Source organism: Heliangelus exortis, chromosome 7, assembly GCF_036169615.1.
Source record: "Heliangelus exortis chromosome 7, bHelExo1.hap1, whole genome shotgun sequence".
Classification (NCBI taxonomy): domain Eukaryota; kingdom Metazoa; phylum Chordata; class Aves; order Apodiformes; family Trochilidae; genus Heliangelus; species Heliangelus exortis.
Window position 1 is genome coordinate 6797736 of NC_092428.1, and position 9654 is coordinate 6807389.

A 9654-nucleotide genomic window follows, 5' to 3' on the forward strand; every position below is an offset into this window, starting at 1 on the left:
GGCAGTGCTGACCAATGCAGCACTTCAGGACTGGATCTGTTTTAAAGAAAACTTGAAAATAGGACTCCACACAAAAGTACACCATAGAACTACTAAAAAACAAACAAACAAAAAACCAAAAAAAACGACCTGTTTATAGAAAACCTAACAGCCTCAAAAATCCCTGGGTGTTTATGATACTCAAGAAGCCTTCTCTTCATTTAAACGCTAGCAAAACTCTTCTGTAGCTGTTTATAGACCTGCATTCCTCTGCAGGGGGAAGTGGTGATCCTTACATACACTGCACCTGCTTTGCTGTACACCTGATCCCTTCTGCAACTGAAGGAGCATAGTATCACCTTATTCTTAATTAAAAATACAAAACTTCATTTCCTCAGGAGACAAAATCATATATCACAGCAGGAAGAGTCCAGTGCACAGCCATCTGTAGTGCTTATCCCTGCTGACTTCCTAAGGATCTGTGTTTAACATTCAAGCCGTGAAAACTGAACGGATTGAAGCACTGGCCTAAAAACCCAATACAAGGAGTTTAAGCACCACTGAAGTTCTGCTCGTGCTGGCAGGAGCCACAATTGTTTCTATGAAGTCTGCACTACTGATGAGATAGCAATATGAGAGCAGAACAGGCCTTAAAAACTGACATCTCTTCTTTTGATTCATGTCAGCATAGCAACAATACTGAGTCACTGGATGACAAACAATAACCTGGGCTGGATTCATAGTTCCTAAGAACATAAAACTTCCTCTTGGGATCCCTAAAGTATTTAGGAAAGCCCACATTGTGTGGCAGCCTCTGAGGGACATTTTGAATTCTTGCAAATTTGAGAACAGAAAGGCAATCTTTGTGTCCATACCAACCACTGCCAAAGCCCTAACCCCAAAAGCACTCCATCTACAAAGATAAAGCCAAGAGGGTTCACACCTATTCCTAGTGTGCTATGTGCTGTTGAATTAGAAGGGAAGAAAGAAAAATTAAGAATAACCCCTATCCACAAAACTTTTAAAACCCAGAAGCCACAAAGAGTCCAAGAGTTGCTTTCTCTGTGATAGCCATCACCAGCTACACCAGCAAGCTACTCCGTGAGCAGGAGGATCTAAGAAATTCATATTCCTGCAGCCCCCTACCACAATGGCTCTAGCACCCAGTGAGGAATAAAAGTCCACTCTGCAGCCCTACTCCCAAGACACCAGCAGCCCAGGCCCCACTCCCTGGTGGCTTCATCTCTCAACCATCTTCAAGACCAAAGGTCGCTGATCAGAAGGGAGAAGGAGGACACAAAAAAGCCACCCCACCAGCTGTCACCTTCCCCGTGTTCCCACTTCCCCTAGCCTCAAGTCCCCGACCCTGGGAGGTTTCTCAGCAGTCACAGGGACCAAGATGATTTGAAGAGGGCCTCAGGCCCCAACTCTTGAAGTCCACTACCACCGGGCCTGGCGCTGAGGGGACCCGCAGAGCCCACCCGTTCCTTCGCGGGAACAAGACTGGACTGCCCACAAACCCTCCTGGGTACAGCCACGGCCGGGCCCCACCACCTCAGGGCCGATACACGCAGTCCCTCCCCTCCCGGGGGCGGCTCGGCGGCGGGCCCGGCGCCGCGGCCCCTCTCCTGCCCTCACCACCCCTGTTGGCGCAGACTTAAGACGGCGCAGCCGCGGTTCGAGAATAGCTCCCCCCTTCCCTCCGCCCCCTCTCGGCAGCAGGGAGCCCCCCCCCTTAGCGACTACGCCAAGAGCGCAGAACGCCCCTTAGCAACCAGCTAGGCCGCACCATCCCCGGCCTTTCCCAGCCGCCTTCGCCGCCTCCCCCCACCCTTCCGCCGGGCAGGCCGCGCTTACAGGTCGGTGCCGAGCTGGGTGAAGCCGGAGTTAAGGCAGCCACGGGCTATGCGCCTCCAGAGGAGATCGCGGCTACTCAGGAAGCGCAGGCGGCGGCAGACCTGGCCCAGGCGGCCCAAGGCCTGCGCGTCCAGGTAGGAGCAGATGAGGAGCAGCAGCTCCTCAGGTAAGGCCCAGAGGGGAGAGGGGGGGGAGGAGGAAGGGGGGGGGGAGGCGGCCCGGGATCCCCCCCCCGCCTGGGGGGATCGGGGGCTGCCCTTCCTCCCCATGGAGCAGCAGCTCCTGCCCCTCCTCCCCGGGAGCCGGAGCTGCTGCTGCCCGGGGGAGGCCAGGCCATGGACGGGGGCAGCCGCTCCCCAGTCACATGGGGCAGGAGTACGCTGCCTGTCACTCCCCCCCTCTGAGGGAGGAGGTGGCTACCGGGGCGGGAGGGGGCACGACGCCTCCGAGCCCACCTCGTTAGCGAATTAATTCATTAACGGCAGCCGCTGGGACTCTCCGGGCACAAGTGGGCCCCCCCCCCCCCCCTCTCCCCTGCAGACCGGCGCATGGGTCGATGTCCGTCCGAGCGGGGGTTGGTAACATCACCTGATGCACCTATTCATTAATAACGTGAATAATGAATGGTGAGGCCGGTGATACCAGGTAACCAGAGCATCTGCTCCACCACCTGGAGCAACCCCAGCTAGGCATTACAGCCCTGCGAAGGAAGGTGAAGAGCAAGGTGATTAATGCTCATTAATTATTCTTGAACGGGGTCAAGAGTGGGCCTGTCACCCACGAAGTGACAGCAGGGGTCATCTGGTGCTGCACAGCAGTTTTCAGTACTTGCGAATTCCTCGGCCATGTAAAAGAAAGGGGTTTCCCCACGTGAGAAAGGCAGGCCCTGCTGCGGTGGATTTAAGGCTGGCTTTTTACAGGGACCCTTCTGTGGAGTTCTTTCCCCCTTCCCGGGCTCCACAGAGCAGAGGCTGAGAAGTGATCACACCTCACATGTGTGTACATGTATACAAAAACACTGCCACGAAAGAACAGTTCATAATAACTGAGTCATTGTTGCCATCCACAGGAGCCTGGAGTACTGACAACCCAGAAGGATCCTGGTCCAAAATGACAAAATAGCCCTCTATGAACAGTGGAACAGGAAAATAGGACTCTAGTGTTGTGTCATTCTTTCTTACAGTACTACCCGCTTTACAGAAGCCTGAAATGCTTGGGAAAATTTCTCCTTCAAAATTAAAAATGGGTAAATTATAAGAAGTTCATCATCCACCTAGAATGCTCTGAACAGGTATCACATACCTACCACAGTCTACCTCTCCTTTTTCACAGTGAAGTAAGAAAACAAGTTTCAGCATATAACAAGGTTACCATAGCATACAGTCTTTAGACAGTACCTGCATCCTGTTGCAGAAAGTCATCTTGTCTGTGTAAAACCAGGCATTCAAATATTCATATGACTAAATCACCAGCTCTGGAAGCCTTGTATTCAAGAGGTTCACAACAGCTGGCTGAGTAGCTGTCTGGTCCATTTACACCAAGTTTCAGTGCATCCTGGAAGTCAGAAAAGTTCCAGAAAGGAGCAAATGTTTTATAAGCATTTATAATGGGTGAATCAGGTGTCCCAAGTAATTAAAAAAGTCCCAAGTAATTAAAAAAGTTCTCAACCTAAGTTTGAACTCGGGTGAAAAACAGAACATTTGGTACAAGACTTAAGTAGCCAGTTGAAAGAGAGGTAATATAACAATTTTTGCACAACATGAAGTTATGGAAACCATGTGAATGCAGTTTCATATCAGTATCTTTGATGGCATTAAACTTATCTCTCTTTTGTGATAGACTTCAGTGATGTCTGAAACATTGAATCTATTAAAAGCTGTGTGACTTCTCCATCTTAAATTGCTATTCTAAAGGCAGATTTATTACCAAGTTGCCTTTCTCTTGTAGGGTCCCACAGAGACAGATTGTGGACACAATACTATTCAAAATTTTTACTAGTAACCTGAAAAAATTCTGAAATTGTTGTTAGCAAAGCTTTGTAGAAGGTGCAAAGCATGGGGCAAGAGGCAAAGGATGCTTTTGGCTGCATAACCCTATGTTAAATTTAGGCATAATCAAATTGTATGTGTTTCAGTCAAGACAAATGTAAAGTCTCTGATCTAGGAACAAAGAACATAGGTCACACTGAAAGAATGTAACTCTATCCTGCAAAGCTGCAATTCCGTAAAGACTTCATTAAGATGAATAATCAGCTGAACGTGAGCTCCTTCTGCAGTGCTTTGACCAAAGGGCCACTGCTGTCCTGGGAAACAAACAAGAGCCAGGAGTTTCTTTTACTTCTGGTTTTGACTCTGTTGTGACTGCTTTGGAAATAATTTGTCCAGCCAACATTTCAAGAAGGATGTTGAAAAACTAGAGGGGTTTCAAAGACAGAGTGTAAGAATGATTACAGGACTGTCAAACGTGTTTTATAGTGAGGCCCAAAGTGCTCAGTCTATTTACCTTTTTAAAGAGCAGGTTAAGGTGTGAGGTGATCATACCTTATGAGCACTGAAACAGGAAGAAAAATCTGGTAATCTGATTAGGATCTTCAGTTTAGCAGACAAAGAGATAAGATCTCTTGGCAAAAGGTGATAGGAAACAAATTGATAAATAGATCATATGTTTTTTTAGATAAAATTAACTGTTGAAACAGGTTATCAAGATTTATGGTAGATTTGCCATTACTGGATTCTCTAAAAAATAATGCCAGCTCTTTGGTTATGTTATGTTTTGGTTTGATTTGGTTTTTTCTGTGATGAGAAAGCCTGGCTAGACTGCAGCTACTAAAACTTAAACTAGAAACTGACCTGCCTAGTCCTGACTCACAATACCAGACTTAAGGCAGTCACATAATCATCATGGTTGGAAAGGACCTTCAAGATCATAGAGTCCAACCCTGAGTCCTACACCACCTTAATCATTAAATAATCTCCCAAAGAGCCACATCTATCTGTTTGTTTAATAGCTCCAGAGATGACAGCTCCACCACCTCCCTGGGAAATCTCTTCCAATGCTTCACCACTCTTGCATTGAAGAAATTTTTCCTAATTCTGAACCTCCTCTGGCACCACTTGAACCCACTACCTGAAGGGGTCCTTTCTGTTCTTAGGTTCTGCTGTTGTACAGGGACAAGGTCCGAATAGGAGGTGTCTCCTTGCACCATGTGACAGCCATATTCCAGTGGAGAGTAATCTAAGGAAACTACTTGGTGTAGTCCAGAAGGAGCCTGAGTGCAAAGTAACACGTGCAGTGTGACCCTCTAGGATATCAGGACCAAGGTATGGACAAGTGCACACGTAGAATCAAGCCTCAGTGCTCTCTAATTTGTGACCTAAGGTATAAACAACTATGAAATATTTGGCTAGGATGAAATGTGTGTGTATGCAGTAATGACAGGGGTCAAATATGCTCCAGACAGGACAGAGAGAAATAGGAAGAAAAAATTACTGTATGTTGCTCTTAAATGTAGCATTGTTTTCTAGCATGGGCAACTGCTTTCCAACAAAGTGACAATAATGATTCTTTGTCCAAAACCATCTGTTATTTTCTTTGTGGTTTGTTTTATAAAGGAGAAATGGACTTCCTACACTTGTTTGCAGGCATGGTTCCAGCTACTGGGACTGCTATGGAGCTGTCAGCTGTGCATCACTGGCACTAGTTTTCCCAGCAATGCTGAAGGAAGTGCATATATAGGTGTCTGCAGGGGCAAGAACCAAGGAAAATTCTGAACCATTACTAAAACTGGATGTGTATCATGATTATTTCCATTGTATTGTTCACACAGGATTTATACAGTTGCACAGTGCCAGTGCCATATAATCATAAAGTCAATAATATATTTTTCCCAAATCTTTCAGTCAAGGATCCCAATCCTTTCACAGCCCTCAGAAAACAGGGTAGGCTTCCCTGATGAAGTAGCGACCATTCCAGCATCATGGCTTGCAGCTTTTGTAAGCTAAAAAACTGGGGGGCTTACACCAGTAAAGCTTGTGCTTTGACAGTGTAAGTCAATGAAATCCAGCTTGGAAAAAACACTGTTTCAACCTGCTGTCAACTTTTTTTATCTGGTTTGGTGTTTTTTTGTTTTTCTTTTTTCTATCTTCAAGGGGTTTTATTATTTGTAGTGCCCTCAAATACACCTTTCCAGCTAAAGACACAATCATGTGGACAGCTCTTTGTTTTGTTTTTCCTTCTAACCACGGCTTTTGTGTATTTCTGAAATTTAAGACACCTCCTCTGCTACTACAGTACTTATCTGTAACACCATCGCTTTGAGGGATTAAAGCAGGTTACTTGTTACACACTTAGATCAAGAGTTATCTGAGTAGAAAGTCTATCCTGTTAGGGTTGGTGGAATTTGGTTTTGATCTTGAGTTGTTTTGATTTTCTCTGAGAGCAAGTAACATGTTATTTTAACTTCTGAATAAGGTGTGCTACCTGACTGTGTCTCTTCTGTTTGGCAGAAAGGATTAGAAACCTCCACAGAACTTGCGCTCTATTAAAGCAGAGTGCTCACCATTGAGAACCAAGGAGCTGAATTGTTTTCAGATTATATGTGTGTGTGTGTCTTTCCCACATCAAAGACTCTGATGGAAGCTGTTCACGCTATTGTCAGGAATGCAAGGATTGGCACAAAGGTGATTAGCAAAATTGCTTTTCTGCAGGAGAAGCACAAAAATTATCAAAGGATTAAAGAGGATAAAATCAAAAGGTTATGCTGAATTTGGGGGTAAATTTTCTCCTTTTTATCCCAAATTATACATATTGATTTGGTTTTACCTATAAAAGGTCTGCCAGAAGAAATCAGGATTAGAAGCTATTTGGTGTGGGTTCTGTTAAAAGATGAGGAAAAAACTTCCCTTAAAAATAATCCCATCAGACCCAATTCTGTGTGCTTCCAAACCACATCTACAAGGAGCTTTTAATAAGTAGTAAGGGTACCCAGCCAGCAGCTGTCCCTACAAAGTCCTCAGCATCCACAGGGTTTGGGACCTTTAGTCATAATTATGCTGAAAATTATGAAAATAAACAATTCCATAAATCAGTGTGTCATCAGTGATGCTGTTTGTTTACTTTTCTCACTACACTGTTTCCAAAGGTACTAAACTGAAGGGATTGCTTTCATTATCCACTTGCTGGGCACATGCAATGCTTTTGTATTTTGATCAGAAGCTGAGCTGCTTGAATGGTTTGGGAAAAAGGGCAATAAAAATGAATTCTCAAATATTTTAGTGTATCAAAATGAACATCCAAGCCTTCCAGAAGCCCTCTTGCTTGGCAAAACTGCAGTGTAATAAAATAAATATATCTCCTCCCATAGCTAGCAGAATTGTCTCATCTTGCTGGTTTATTGTTCATTTTATTTTGAACAGTTCTCTATTATTTGCTAAGTACCAGCTGAATACCTATTTTTTGTCTTTATATTTTGAGTTTTGTTTGTTTGTTTTACTGATCTGTTATTCTCTAGAAGTCACACAGAATATTTTGGGTTTAAACCTCATTTTTCAAAGTATTATCTAAAGCATCTGTTCTGAAAACGTTCATTTTAACTGTTTTCCCAACAATGACCTTCTTCCTCCCCTCCAGGCCACATCAAGTTGTCACTCACCAGACAGCTGTGGAATTTGGAATCATTCCTTTTAAACACTTTACAATTCCAAATAGTAGATTTCTAATGGCACAATATGATTGCCACAAAGATCTTTAAATTTCCCAATCCTCCAGGCTTCAAAGGCTGGACCGTCCTTGATCTCCTGAAGGAATGCTTTTGAATCTTGTTCTTTTATAGGGGCTACCTATGAAGATATTTTAGGGGCTTTTTCCTTTCATACTCAAAAGCCTGAGGAACTAAACATTCAAATACCCACTGGCTTCTTTGAGAGTAAGATCAGGACTAACGAAGTTGTTTCTAGAGATTTTCAGCTCAGTTCTCATTAATTCCACAGATTGGTCCAAAACCTTTTGGAGTGTTTACAAAGCAGTGTAAGACTATCCTTGGTGTAGCAGTGACTACAGCACTGTTTATTGCATCTGTGTTTCACCTACATGGCTACTTCATGCCATATCTTCCATGAGCATGTGTGACAGAGTCCTGACTCATCATGAGCCCCAGGGTACACAGGGGTCCCTTGCTCTTGGAGGATGCTTCACTGTCGTATCACTTACAAGGTAATAATCTGCCCGAGGAAAGTGAACAAACCTAATCCTACAAGCAGTTTCAGGTCTACCTTGGCCAGGCAATCAAGACAGAGCCTAATTACTGGCAACAATTACAAATGTGCAGAATTACTGTAGTTCTAAGCTTCCTTCTCTCTTCCTCTATAGCCAGAGGCAATATTTCACTAGTAGTCCTTTCTTGCACAGTAGGATTTCTCAGTCGGGAGACTGTCGTTTTTAATTTCTCACTGGTTACTTCTGTTGTATCAGTGAAACACAGAATTTATCAATCTGAAGAGAGTTAGAATGCAGCAGCAGGAATCTGGTTGGTGCTTCAGATAGCAAAAGGCAAATTTTACCCTTTATCCTTTTGTGTTAATGAAGCACACATGTATAGAACAAAGATAGACTGTGAGGTATACCCCTGGCCACGCACTGTAGGTCCCAGTCTTGCACCACACGAGTGTGAGGTCCTTCCCAGCAGATTAATCTCTAAATTTGGGGGATCTTGGATTGTAAACCCCTTGGGAAAAGCACTGTGCTTTCTGTGCTGCTATAGTACCTCCCATGGCATGACCTCTGCTGTGACTGCAGGCTCTTAGGCATTATAAAGAACAACTAATGCTCTGACACTGCAGTAAGTGTATGTTTAGCTACCCCGTATTGGGAATGTACGTGATTTTTAAATAGTCCTCAATCTAACCTCGGCTTTTCTGGCACCCACAACAAACGCAGGAACAACTAATTACTACCCCAGTTTATGGGTCAGGGAACAAGCCTTAGATCCTCATTTACACAGGTTTCTTATGACCACGTAAGCCCTACCTCTCCAAGTCTATTTTTGTTTGTTTGTTTAGATCAGTTTAAGAAAAAAAATCCCACATCCCAAAATAGAGAATGTTTTTCTTTGGAGCTGGAAGCAAACACACTTGATGGCCTTAACATCTGCTGGACAATGCGTGGATAGCTGGTGGGCACCTCACACAGTTTTGTGACAAACACATGTGCATACAGCATGTCAGATTATAAATTGAAGAATAAAGAGTCATTAAAACCTCCCTTCACTAGCCCACCTGCCATGAAAAAAGGTCTTTCACTCTATTTAAACTGAAAATGAGTATTGGAAAGGAAAATGCCAACATTCCAGGGATTCGAGTAAAAATCTCCACCTCCAGTAAAGAAGGTCTGTCAACTGAAGATAAATTGATCCGTTGTCTGTCTCCCATCAAGACCCACAAGCCACCCTATGCACATATGCTTATATTCCTGCTAGAAACCAAGACCTCACAGTCTAAGACCATCACAGTAACATTTATGCCTGTCATTGGCTTGATCTGAAACTGCCTAATTCTCAGATACCTATTTTGCTTTTGCAATCTGTTGGTACCTGGTGCAATTTTGGGGTACAAATTCCAGTGAGATAGCTTGCTACCCAGGAGTGCTTGAGCTCTCTTGGCTCCACCATGAGTGCAAAGCTTTCTGACCTTGGAAGGGAGAAAAGGAGAAGGAGCCACTTGTACCTTGGATCAGCTCTCACCGGAAACCACTTGAGTGCCACAGGTGATAAATTTGATTCTCTTCTTTCTCTTTTCCTTCAAATTTGCAGTGGACTTATCATTG

At 44.2% G+C, this 9654-nt stretch overlaps 1 protein-coding gene and 1 long non-coding RNA gene across 3 annotated transcripts in view; one reads left to right on the forward strand and one right to left on the reverse strand.

The window, feature by feature from the left end:
• The window catches only part of FBXW4 (F-box and WD repeat domain containing 4), a 58685-nt gene extending 56463 nt beyond the window's left edge, over positions 1 to 2222 (reverse strand). The window contains 2 exon segments of the mRNA XM_071748470.1: positions 1837 to 2038; positions 2041 to 2222. Coding sequence (XP_071604571.1) covers positions 1837 to 2038; positions 2041 to 2173 — 335 coding nt within the window. The 5' untranslated portion in view covers positions 2174 to 2222.
• LOC139798201 (uncharacterized) lies at positions 1831 to 7105 on the forward strand. 2 transcript variants are annotated; one of them, XR_011726765.1, is made up of 3 exons: positions 1831 to 1970; positions 2906 to 3082; positions 4988 to 7105. It is a non-coding gene; the product is annotated as an uncharacterized lncRNA (long non-coding RNA). The 2 variants fall into 2 exon arrangements; XR_011726764.1 differs by having other exon boundaries at positions 2906 to 7105.
• The last annotated feature ends 2549 nt before the right edge of the window (positions 7106 to 9654 follow it).